This window comes from Vulpes lagopus, chromosome 9, assembly GCF_018345385.1.
Source record: "Vulpes lagopus strain Blue_001 chromosome 9, ASM1834538v1, whole genome shotgun sequence".
In the NCBI taxonomy this organism is placed as follows: Eukaryota; Metazoa; Chordata; class Mammalia; order Carnivora; family Canidae; genus Vulpes; species Vulpes lagopus.
This window is the reverse complement of record NC_054832.1, coordinates 59281471-59294976: the sequence shown is the minus strand read 5'-3', so window position 1 is coordinate 59294976 and position 13506 is coordinate 59281471. Positions and strand designations below refer to the sequence as shown.

Sequence of the window (13506 nt, the reverse complement as noted above, 5' to 3'; positions counted from 1 at the left end):
TAGAGAAGGATTTTTTTTATCAGCTACATCTTATAAAAAGCCATGTTTTTAAAGGCAAACCAAGTGTTTTACTAATTATAGCAAACATATATTTGAGATCTAATTATTTAGTTCTCTATTCTGATGAAGAAAAATCATATTATGTGTCTACATAAAATAGTTTGTTTATAAATTTGGTTATTCAGAGACATCTGTGATATTGAAAGATGCTCATATTACATATTCTCCTTATTACTTGTCTTTTCCCTTCTTACTGCAACACAATGCTTCCTCTGACCACTGAAAGCAAAGCTTTTAGGATTTTGTTTGAGTGTATCTAAAAAAAGCATCGGTTATATCAAGGATAAAAGTCCTGGATTTTTTTTCAAACTAAGGACTAAATAGTTGTGCTAAAATCGAGGAACATATTGATATTCACAGCTTTTGATTGCAGAAAGGAAATGCCACCTTTCACCTTTCTGACGGCAAGGACAATGTATCAGTTATTACTAGAGTTTGATATATTAATAAACAATAAACACTATGAAATTCATTAATATTTCCAGCCAGGTTCTAATGTATTCAGCAGGTTTGTTGAATTTCTCAGGATTACCTGAGTTTCCAGAACTTTAAAGTTCGATCTTTCTCCAATGAATTTGATTCATTTTTAACTTGTTATAATATTTTTTCATTAGTAAATTCTGAAAGTACTTTCAAAAATTTCAGTAAGTACTAAAATTTTTTTTAAAGCATTGATTACAGTTTCAACTAATAGTTATGGTGCTTTTCTCTCCTGATATCTACTACAAATAAACGTTGTGGCTCTCTGATACAGAAAAAGCTGTTATTAAAAAAGATTCATTTACTACTTAATACTATACATGAAATTTTAAGAAAATGCGTTAGCTATACATAGAGTGATTTAGACTGTGAGGTCTCAGAGCATGTAAATGCCGGCTCAGTGTATATTAGCAATACAGAAATGAAATGTTAAACATCACTTAGATCTTCAGAAAGATTTGCTTTTCATCTTCACAGGATCACACATGGGACTTATCCTGCCCTGCTACCTTAAGGAAGTGTCAAGTATATGACATAATGGTAGTATTTTTGAGACTACAGTAAACCCCTCCACCCCTCACCACCACCCCCCGCCCCCCCGGCCGCCACAACCTGGAGTCTCAAGCTGTAATTATGATGCCGTGATCAGAAAGTTGTGTTTTGTCAGGTTTGGTCCTGAACGGGTGGCAGCATAATTTCACGCTGCTGGTAGCAGCACAGTGCAGCTGTGCAAAACGAGAATGTTTGTTGTTGTTTATTGCTTAAAGAGTCACTTTTTTCTCTAGCAGACTAATGAAGGGAATTTTAGTACGTTTGCACTGGTCTACTGATTGCCTTAAGCTTGACTTTCAATTGATCAAATGAGTGAAATAAGTCAACAAACTGCCATCAGAAAAGATTCACTGAGATTTTGCCCTTGGAATAAAAATATCGTCAGTTTATAACTATTTATGCATATAAATTCTACACAGTTGCATAACATCTTTATCGTTTAAACATTGAATTATTACATCTTATATTGTATACTAAATTGAATTAGATGATAAATTTTTATGGAGTAAAATTATTATGATCGACATAATTTCACTTGTAAAACTAAATGTGAGAAAATGTCGCATCATATCCATTTTAATTACTAAAATTAAAAACATAAATTTTGCGAGCTCTTAAGAGTGTCAAGACATAGTACATACCCCAGAGGAAACCGACAGGTTCATTGTTAGAAGTAAAATTAATATAGCAGAAAAGAACGTGAGTGCAAAATGAAAAGTCAAAAGGTAGAAAATTAACTAAACACTAAATAAAAGAAGTGAAACTTTTATGATGTTCTGAAGGTAGTTTCAAGCTCTGGTAAATATGAAAGAATTCTTAAAAGGAAACATGGAAACCACCTTTTTTTTAAGAAGCTAGACAGGAACAATGTCTTTAGTGACTCCGAGGTAGTATGATATACTCACTTTTATCTTTTTTTTTTTTTTTTTTTTACTTACTTTTATCTTAAGTGAAGGTAGTGATTGGAGTGGAGGGTGGTAAAGATCACAGAATCATAGTGGGAGGAATGATTAGCCAAGCATCTTAGGATATTAATGATCTGTAGGCATAAAATGCCACTCTTTAATAGGTGAGGAAACCAGTCCAACCAGAAAGATGGGGAGGTAGGAGCTCAGCCCAAACTGGAGCCAGGGGTCCTGAGACTCTGAGCAGAGCCCCTTGTGCAAGCTCATACAACTTCCCATACAAAGCAGCTCAGTTTGGGTGTTTTTCTCATCTTCTGGATAGAGATGTGGCATTTTCAACTCAAGAGGTTTTCATAGTGAGGCTATAGAAAACTTTTTTTTTAAGATTTTAATTTATATATTCATGAGAAACACAGAGAGAGAGAGAGAGAGAAAGAGAGAGAGAGAGAGAGAGAGGCAGAGACACAGGCAGAGGGAGAAGCAGGCTCCATGCAGGGAGCCTGACGTGGGACTCGATCCTGGGTCTTCAGGATCACGCCCTGGGCCCAAGGTGGCGCTAAACCACTGAGCCACCTGGGCTGCCCAGCTATAGAAAACTTTATGAAGTACATACAGGTTTGAAATTATATAGTTTGGTTTTGTTGTTGGTCAGAGTCTCCGAGGATTGAAAAATCTAGGGAACAAGATTGGAATAGAAGGGGAGGAATGGGAGAAAGTTAAGGCAATGAGTGGAGAAACAGAGACAGGAAAGTGGGAGAGAAAATCCACAGAGGAAGAAAGAGAAGGGAGAATGATAGGGGGGCAGACAGAAAGGCTCAGCACGGCGTCAGAGGTAGTGTACTCTGCACTTGAACTACGTACAGCCTTCAAAGGCGACGACCATTTGTTTTCCACAATTATTCTGAACGCCTGAGGAACTCTCTCAACACTATTCGCAGCTCTGCAACTGCTTGAGAACTTAGGCCTTTGAGCCTGCACTCCTTATCAGATAATAAGCAGAACATTTTGCCAAGGAAAAATAAAAGCTTTTAACCACAGTAACAGTAATCAGAGCAGACCATCTTTAAGTCTTAAGAAAATCAAATCAGTGGATCACATTTTCTCATCCTAAGTTTCTCTACCCCTGCTTTGAAGACGGGGCATTGAATTTCAGCTGTCTTTTATTCTGGAATTTGCAGTCAACGCTGGATTTCCTATAATAGAAAGTTTTTGATCAGTAAGAAAGATATTGTGAAATTTAAGTCTTATGACCTCTCTTCACCTGAGACACACAACCTCTGAAAAGGAAAATTCACTATAAATCATGTGTGAGATTGTCTGAGACAAATGGTGACTATGACATAGCATTTACGCTTTTAATACTGACATTTCCAAGAAAGCAAGTCGTACTAAGCCCCTGCCCTCCAACATGAGATCTTTGTGTTGACGTTGGAGTTTGTTCTCACTCTTTCTGGAAAACCTCTGATCTGATATTCTAGTCAGTTCAAAAACTGTTTATCTTTTTCACATGAGTATAAGACATGATATTCCAAAAAGAGTAAATTCATTTTATGTCTATTTGTAGCCAAATTAAAAATGGATTAGCCCTTGTTTATTTATTCATGTGGACTGTTCACATAATCTATGGATTGCTGAGATGTCATTGTATCTACAACCAAGTTATGTGATGGAGAACAGACATTCATATTTGTGACCAGAGCTTCCCCATCTCTAATATTTTTAGTTGTATTCCCTGATTCTAATATTGTTGCTCAATTTTGTGTATGTATTCATACTCCCTTGTCACCTGAATACAAAATTTGGCCATGGGCATTGATGGCATCCAAGATATGCCCTGTGAGATGCCTGTTCTGTGTAGGTACAATGCAGGCACAGAAAAGGTGAGACTAATGGTTTTGGCCTTATAGACTTATAATTTACTAGAGAAGACAGTACATATGAATAAGGAAAAAATGTAAACGCCAGCATTTACTTAGTAGACATTAGTGCAGCTTCTAATCTGTTTTCTTTCAGTTGGTCGAAACCAAACTTAAGATGAGAAATACAAATTTTCTTATTCTGTTCAGATATGCCTCCCTGTAGTGATCACTTCACATAAACTACCTCATTGAATCATCATAATACTGCCTGTGATACTGTAGATACTGTTATCCTCATTTTGTAGAGTAAGAAATTGAGGCTCAGAGAATTTATTTACCCAAATCATTGTGCCTCCTCTTTATTTTTGTAAAAATAGGTGTTTATGTCATCTGTGGTGAAAGTATGTATGTATTTACTTACCATATTTCTGTCACTATGTGTTTGAAAAAAACCTTTCTTTTTTTTTTTTTGAAAAAAACCTTTCTATTCAAGTGTATCTATTTATTGTATGAAATACTTATATATCGTCCATCTACATTTTTCATAAATATGACTTATTTTAATTTGAGAAGATACTTGACTTCCGATGGAGAAATAATTATAACTTATAAAAATGGAGAAATCAGAGACATACAGATATTGGTGTGTATCTTAAAAAAGAGTTCTAATTATGAGGACCTCTTAAATATAAGAGTTTTCCCTTTTGGTGTAAGGGCATTGACTATAAACATGGTGTTTTACATTAAAAGTGGTGTTTTGGATGTATTGCTTGATGCTCCATGATTTTCTGCAAAAACATTACAGGAGAAGATCAAATAAGAAGATGCTGCTGCAGATCAAAATAATAGATCAACAAAAGGGAATACTAGAGCAGTAATGTCTTAAAGAATTAATACCCAGAGGAAAAGAGCTGTGGAGCAAAAGAATACAAATATGAACACACACACACACACACATGTTCTGACATGCAATGTGTACACAAACATATATACATATAACATGTAAACATAAATGCATTTTAGGTAAGTCACTCAAATAACTCCATTTATGCATTAGTCCTACTGGCTCTTTTGTCAGCTGTTTTGTGGAAAACTGTTGATTCATTACTTAACATTTATTAAACCTTTACAATCTATAAGCACTGTGCTCAGTGATAAGGATATGACAGACAAGATATTCTTTGTCTTTAAGAGCTCCCAACGTCCTGTGCAGGTGTTACTGCAGTGGTATAATGAAGCAGAAGTGACATTCACAGAGTTTCATGATCCTAGAAGAGGAATATCATGGAGGGCTTTCTGGAGATTGATGTCTTAGAGAAGTCTTGAACAGCAAGCAGCAGTTAGTCAAAAGGAAATGGGAAAGGTGGATGCCCTTCCACAGCATGAAAAAAGCTCTAGGAGCTTGAGACAGGACGATGTGTGTCTTCTGGAGTTGCTGGAATATAGTGATGATGGAGAGATGAGAGGTGAGGATGGACCTCACCTTAGGCCAGACCTAATAAGGCTAATTGGACTTTCTACTGCCAGTAATGATGAGTCTTTGTAGAATTTAAAGCACAGAAAGTACCAATTTTGTATCTTAGCAGATAATTCTAGTAGCTCTGTGGAGAATGGTTTTTAGGCCGAGAACACCAGAGTTCAGGATCTAACTTAACAATAATGGGTCTTCTAATCCATGAATGTTGAGTATCTCTCATGTATTTAGATCTTTAGTTTCTCTCAGCTGTGTTCTAAGCTTTCAGTGTAAAAGTCTTAATATCAATTTTGCATCTTAGCAGATCATTCTGGTAGCCATGTTGAGAATGGTTTTTAGGTTGACAACACGAGAGTTTGGGATCTAGTTTAAGAGGCTGCTGTAGAAATGTAGGCAAGAGATGCTGAGGGTCAAGGGTGACAGGGACAGGGTCCTGGCGGTGGAGCACTTATGCCATGTTTAGTAGATGAAGTTGGTTAAGACCTGGTTCTTAACTGGATGTAGACAGATGGATCAGGATTTCTCAGTTTTAGCTTGGGGGGGGGGGTTGTTTTTCCCAGCCCACAAACCTGCATGTTTGTCAGGGGCTCCATTTAATATCGAACTGAAATTTATTGCATAGTCTCGGGGGCCAGACACGGTGCTGAACTTTACACTCATGAACTCATTTAATGCTCAAAACAATGTGATGAAGGTACAGAGTCCTAACTGTGCTAATTTTGCATAAAGGGGAAACAAAGAAGTTTTGATAATAAAATACATCTTCCCCCCGCCAAAAAAAAAAAAAAAACAAAAACAAAAAAACAAAAACCTGGATGTGGGGATGCAGAGGGCCAAACCTCTGACACGGAGAAGGAACAGGAACTGGTTGCACAGGTTGGTGATATGGTCAGTTTAGTTGCAGGTGTCTCTGGCTCAGCCAGGCTGGGATATTTCAATCTGGAGCTTGAGAAAGCAGTCCCTGGTGGTCAGTTTGGGAGTTCCCAACCTCTAGGTGCATGCAACCGAATGCACAGCCTCGTGTGTGTGTATGTGTGTGATACACTGTAGTCTTTTCCTCGTTCCTCCTCCTGAAGGCCGAGCTTCCTATCTCAAGCAATGCACAGTAATTAACATGACACCTCCCTGTAGTGCGGGAACAGCAAAGCCCTCCCAAGGAGCAGGCAAGGCTTTGGGCAGGTGGCAGCCTGCCCCCCGGTGACCCTTGTTGCTTTCTTTCCAGTCGCGTCGGTGGACATGCCTGCCTCGGAGGGCGACCGCTGCGGCTGAGCCTCCCGCAGCTCATCCTTCGGAGGATCGTGGCCCCGCGCCGCTGTGCGGATCAACATGGCAGAGAAGGTGCCCCCTGGCTTGAACAGGAAGACCTCCAGGTCGACCCTCTCCCTTCCGCCCGAGCCCGTGGACATCATCAGGAGCAAGACGTGCTCGCGGAGGGTGAAGATCAACGTGGGCGGCCTCAACCACGAGGTCCTGTGGCGCACGCTGGACCGCCTGCCGCGCACGCGCCTGGGCAAGCTGCGGGACTGCAACACGCACGAGAGCCTGCTCGAGGTGTGCGACGACTACAACCTGGGCGACAACGAGTACTTCTTCGACCGGCACCCCGGGGCCTTCACGTCCATTTTAAACTTCTACCGGACCGGGAAGCTGCACATGATGGAGGAGATGTGCGCGCTCTCTTTCGGCCAGGAGCTCGATTACTGGGGCATCGACGAGATCTACCTGGAGTCGTGCTGCCAAGCCAGGTACCATCAGAAGAAGGAGCAGATGAACGAGGAGCTGAGGCGGGAGGCCGAGACCATGCGAGAGCGGGAGGGGGAGGAGTTCGATAACACCTGCTGCCCCGAGAAAAGGAAGAAGCTCTGGGACTTGCTGGAGAAACCTAACTCGTCGGTGGCTGCAAAGGTAGGAAAAGCGGGGCGCTGCCCCCCCCCCCCCCCCCCCGGGCGCGGGCAGGAGGGCTGGCGGCCTCCCCTCCAGGCGGCGTTAGCAGCCGCGTTTCCGAGGCTTTGCAGAGGCGCGACCAGGTAGGGCGGCGCGGGGAGGAGCGCCCTGCAGAGGCGCGCGGTGGCCTGGCTCGTTCTTAGGCAGCGCTGCTGGGTCGGAACAGGGCTGGGCGGCAGAGGCTGCCAGGGTTTGGGTGGCCGTGTCGCTGCGTGGTGGCGGTGGCTGGAGTTTGAGGGGACGGCGCTAGGTGGGGTCCGGCACACGGGGAGGGTGGGGCTGGCCTGGAGGGCTAGCTGGGGTCCAGGACACGGGGAGGGTGGGGCTGGCCTCCAGGGCTAGCTGGGGTCCAGGACACGGGGAGGGTGGGGCTGGCCTGGAGGGCTAGCTGGGGTCCAGGACACGTGGAGGGTGGGGCTGGCCTGGAGGGCTAGCTGGGGTCCAGGACACGTGGAGGGTGGGGCTGGCCTGGAGGGCTAGCTGGGGTCCAGGACACGTGGAGGGTGGGGCTGGCCTGGAGGGCTAGCTGGGGTCCAGGACACGGGGAGGATGGGGCTGGCCTGGAGGGCTAGCTGGGGTCCAGGACACGGGGAGGGTGGGGCTGGCCTCCAGGGCTAGCTGGGGTCCAGGACACATGGAGGGTGGGGCTGGCCTCCAGGGCTAGCTGGGGTCCAGGACACGGGGAGGGTGGGGCTGGCCTGGAGGGCTAGCTGGGGTCCAGGACACGGGGAGGATGGGGCTGGCCTGGAGGGCTAGCTGGGGTCCAGGACACGGGGAGGGTGGGGCTGGCCTCCAGGGCTAGCTGGGGTCCAGGACACCGGGAGGGTGGGGCTGGCCTCCAGGGCTAGCTGGGGTCCAGGATACGGGGAGGGTGGGGCTGGCCTCCAGGGCTAGCTGGGGTCCAGGACACGGGGAGGGTGGGGCTGGCCTCCAGGGCTAGCTGGGGTCCAGGACACGGGGAGGATGGGGCTGGCCTGGAGGGCTAGCTGGGGTCCAGGACACGGGGAGGGTGGGGCTGGCCTGGAGGGCTAGCTGGGGTCCAGGACACATGGAGGTGGGGGGCTGGCCTGGAGGGGCTAGCTGGGGTCCAGGACACAGGGGAGGATGGGGCTGGCCTGGAGGGCTAGCTGGGGTCCAGGACACAGGGAGGGTGGGGCTGGCCTGGAGGGCTAGCTGGGGTCCAGGACACGTGGAGGGTGGGGCTGGCCTGGAGGGCTAGCTGGGTCCAGGACACGTGGAGGGTGGGGCTGGCCTGGAGGGGCTAGCTGGGGTCCAGGACACGGGGAGGATGGGGCTGGCCTGGAGGGCTAGCTGGGGGTCCAGGACACGGGAGGGATGGGGGCTGGCCTCCAGGGCTAGCTGGGGTCCAGGACACATGGAGGGTGGGGCTGGCCTCCAGGGCTAGCTGGGGTCCAGGACACGGGGAGGATGGGGCTGGCCTGGAGGGCTAGCTGGGGTCCGGTCCAGGACACGGGGAGGATGGGGCTGGCCTCCAGGGCTAGCTGGGGTCCAGGACACATGGAGGGTGGGGCTGGCCTCCAGGGCTAGCTGGGGTCCAGGACACGGGGAGGGTGGGGCTGGCCTCCAGGGCTAGCTGGGGTCCAGGACACGGGGAGGGTGGGGCTGGCCTCCAGGGCTAGCTGGGGTCCAGGACACGGGGAGGGTGGGGCTGGCCTGGAGGGCTAGCTGGGGTCCAGGACACGGGGAGGGTGGGGCTGGCCTGGAGGGCTAGCTGGGGTCCAGGACACGTGGAGGGTGGGGCTGGCCTGGAGGGCTAGCTGGGGTCCAGGACACGGGGAGGATGGGGCTGGCCTGGAGGGCTAGCTGGGGTCCAGGACACGGGGAGGGTGGGGCTGGCATCCAGGGCTAGCTGGGGTCCAGGACACATGGAGGGTGGGGCTGGCCTCGAGGGCTAGCTGGGATCCGGCACACGTGGAGGGTGGGACTGTCCTCCAGGGCTAGCTGGGGTCCAGGACACATGGAGGGTGGGGCTGGCCTCGAGGGCTAGCTGGGGTCCGGCACACGTGGAGGGTGGGACTGTCCTGAGGGCTAGCTGGGGTCCGGCACACGTGGAGGGTGTGGCTGTCCTCGAGGGCTAGCTGGAGTCCAGCACAGGTGGACAGTGGTGCTGTCCTTGAGGGTTAGCTGGAGTTCAGCACACGTGAACAGTGGTGCTGTCCTTGAGGGTAAGCTGGGGTCCAGCTCACAAGGGTGGGACTGTCCTCCAGGGCTAGCTGGGGTCCGGCACACGTGGAGGGTGGGGCTGTCCTCCAGGGCTAGCTGGGGTCCAGCACACATGGAGAGTAGTGCTGTCCTTGAGGGTTAGCTGGGGTTCAGCACACAGGGAGTGTGGTGCTGTCCTCGAGGACTAGCTGGAGTCCAGCACACGTGAAGTGTGGTGCTATCCTTGATGGCTAGCTGGGGTCCAGCATATGTGGAGAGTGGTGCTGTCATTGAGGGTTAGCTGGGGTCCAGCACACGTGGAGAATGTTGCTGTCATTGAGGGCTAGCTGGGGTCCAGCACACAGGGAGTGTTATGCTGTCCTCTAGGACTAGCTGGCGTCCAGCACACGTGGAAAGTGGTGCTGTCCTCGAGGGCTAGCTGGTGTCCAGAACACCTGGAGACTGTTGCTGTCATTGAGGGTTAGCCGGGGTCCAGCACATGTGGAGAGTGGTGCTGTCCTCAAGGGTTAGCCGGGGTCCAGCACATGTGGAGAGTGGTGCTGTCCTCAAGGGTTAGAAGGGGTCCAGCACATGTGGAGAGTGGTGCCCTCCTCGAGGGCTAGTTGGGGTCCAGCACATGTGGAGAGTGGTGCTGTCCTCAAGGGCTAGCTGGGTTCAGCACTTTGGAGTGTGGTGCTGTCATTGAGCGTGGAGGGAGTACCTCCTGGCCTGGTTCTCTGGAGGAGCATGGAAAGAGGGAGTGTGGCCCCATGTAACTCAGAGGACTGTGGGGCTCCTTGCTTGAAAAAGGGCCTTCTGGTTAAACTGTGTAAAGAGTGAGTCAGTGCCCATGGTGCCTCCCTTACCTCCCTTATTATGAGGCCTACTCTGACAATGATGCAATGATGATCGTTTTTTTTTTTTTTCCACAATTGAGGTATTACCCTACCTCAGAGTTTATCGTGTTTGCTTATAATGAAGGTAAACTCACATTTCCATTGTGCTGCATACATCTCTGTCTCAGAGTAAGTTTGTTTTGCCACGAATTGCAGCATTTAATTCAACTGCATGATTCTGTTTATCTAATTTTATTTAGAGCTTTGAAGGTTAGCACAAACTGCTTTTCATCCCATATATTTAGTTCTATATTGCAATAGGAGATATGGATACAATATCAAGAGTCATCTTTAGCTGCAGAGGCGTAGTATTAGTATTTCATGCATGTTAGATGAAAATGGAATATGGAAGAGAGAAAAGGAAAATAGCAGAAAAACGTGTCATCACATAAATTCTTTAAGTTGCTTCAGAATTTTTCGATGGTTCTTTCTTAAAAATCAGTTAAGATTATGGAAATGTAATAGGCCATTATTAAGTGGAAAGTAAGATCTTATATGATAATCGACAACATGTAAATTATGTAAACAATCAACTGAATGCAGATGGTTCTAAAATTGCTTCTGCCCTGTTTGATATGCCTAGTTTTGCATCATGGTGACTTCTAAAGGCATTTTACTTTCTGGCCAGAGCATGGAAGTCAGTGCAATAAAATATGTTTCTGTTGTACACAATGAGGAAATGCACACCTTGTAGCAAACGGAAAGATTTCAACTAGGTCTTTTTTGTAGTTATGAATAATTTACTTTTCTTTTATCCATAAGAAAGAAATAGATGTGCTATACTTGTGGGTTTTGGTTGAGAAGGTTACTGCTCTTTGTAGTATCAAGTGTTAAGTTACATATGTGAGTCACTGGTAAAAATATGGAGTAAATTTTAAAGATGAATGAGATAAACTCTGGATTTAAAGGAGTATTTTGGATGTTAAATGAACTCTTCAAGCCCTTAGGCTTGAAGGGGTCTAAGTCATTGTTCCATCGAATGCTCCAGAGGGTGTTCGACGTGTATGCAAAAATCAGCAGCTAAATCAAAGAAAATTTGAAGTTTAATATGGCTTATTTGCTTATAACAGCATTATTAACACATATCTAAAATTCAGTACTGTTATAGAAAAAAAATGTAAGGTATATACATTTGTTTTTCTGAAGCATTTCCACTGAGGACAGAATATGATCAATAACTTGATTTCCCAGATGAGGGAGTTCATTTAATCTCTAAATTTTAGAAGCAGCAGCCATCTCTTTATCTCTAAGAAGGTAACATTGATCATGGCCTATTACAGTATGCTATTATATATACCTGCACATCAGATAGATTATTGAAACTTGCTTCAAATTTTGTATGCACAGATAAGATATCTACCTACAAACTAAGCAGTTAAGGACATTGGTTTTGGAAATTTTAATGTAGTTGTAAATAATAAATTTGTTTCCAAATTATTAATCAAGTAAGGCGAATCTTTGCTAACCTAAGTAGATTTTTTTTTACTAAATTTTCATAAGGAATTGTATTTGTTTATTTAAATATCTACATTTTCCTCTCTGTTTGAATGATGAAATATTATGGAAATCATTTACATTTGATTATATGGTAGTTTAGTGAAAGTATTGTTCATTTGTCTGAGGTTTGGAACCTTTTAAAAACAGCTCTGTATGGTGTCTTATGTAAATCACTACTTTTTCCTGTACTCTTCTCAAATCATATAACTTGTTATTCCTCTGGAATAATTCTTGGTGAGGTGAGTCCTGTGTGTGAATAGTATTTTTACAACTTAGGAACAATTTGCTTTGTTAAAACTGCAGTAGGATGATACTCTAGCCCTCACTATTTGTGTTATGGGTACAGCAGGATCCTGCCTATGCCATGAAGCTCTTGTGTTGGAATGCTTGGAATCTATGTGTTTTTCCTAACTTGCTTAGGAGGTGAGATATCTTTGGAAGAGAATATCTGATTACCTTGCCTCTACGGTGATTGCTTATTCAGTTTGGTAGTTCATTTGAACATATATAGCATGTTCTGTGTGGGCTACACACATCTAACTGGACATGTAGAAAGACACTCTTTTCTCTCCAGAATTTAGAATGTATTCTCTTGGCTTAAGCAGGAATTTCATATCCTTCAAAGTATTTGTCTTTTTCTCTTTGGGTTTTCCTGTCTTTTGTAATCTATTGAGTATTTCTACAATAAAGAAAGTTAAAGTTATGAATTCACTTGCCAGATCCCTAGCACAGGAGGAAAAATTTGACCCTTTCTATCAAATATTCCACAATAGGCTATATTGATGACATGGAATAAATTCTCAGTAATCAATTCAATAATAATTGTCCAGCCTATAGTATGTCCATCCAGTATGTCACACAAAATTATTGTAAGGCCCGTTGACCTATTGTATTTTGTCCTTGAGTATGACCCTAAAAATAACAATTTGGCTTTTACAGAACATGCTTCTTGGTATCACTTCTATTAATTGAACTTTGAAGTATATAAATAACTGGAAAAAATGCCAAATGGGGTTTAAATAAGTGGTATGTCTTAAATGTCTTCATTTAACAAATTAACATTTTTACACACACACAGGATAATATGAAATATAATTGTACTTTTCACAAAATAATAACAGGGCTTACAGAAATTGTTCTGTCATAGTTTTCTATGATCTGGTACTATGACATGAGTTTATATGTGCATGATGGACTTTCTGTTTTTTTTAGTCTTGTTAGTTTATCTTGGTGACATTCTGTATACCCTCATGCAGAGATAATGTACAAAGTTTAAATTTGAGGCTATTTGTGAATGTGGGGCCCACCAAATGGGCCTGGAGGATGGCTGGTCCAAATCTCTGGGTTACTGTGACATGGAATTGCTGGTTCTGGCATGCCTTTCATAGGAATGTGCAAGGGGAGAAGATGGGCTTAACTGGCTGCCAGTTTCCTGGGCAGTGAATTGGAATTAGACTTGATCCTGTACTTCTTCCAGCCTTGGGCCATTTAGTCAGCCTCTGGCTTGGAAATACCTCTCTCCCTTTTCTTTGGCCTTTTCCCAAAGGGACTGCAGTAGCTGTTCCCCTTTAAATTTTGCATTACAGGAACTTCTCTCTAAGAGGTATTTGAAAGCATTTGAGTGAAGTGGATCCTATGGCATGTGATATTGTCTGCCTTTAGGATGAAACAACAAC

General features: G+C 44.9%; 1 protein-coding gene across 3 annotated transcripts in view; it reads left to right on the top strand.

The window, feature by feature from the left end:
- The window catches only part of KCNB2 (potassium voltage-gated channel subfamily B member 2), a 392486-nt gene that overhangs the window by 20090 nt on the left and 358890 nt on the right, over positions 1 to 13506 (top strand). For all 3 annotated transcript variants that reach the window (XM_041768446.1, XM_041768445.1, XM_041768447.1), the window contains one exon: positions 6553 to 7235. In XM_041768446.1, the coding sequence (XP_041624380.1) occupies positions 6657 to 7235 (579 nt within the window). In that variant the 5' untranslated portion in view covers positions 6553 to 6656. The remainder of the gene's footprint in view (positions 1 to 6552; positions 7236 to 13506) is intronic.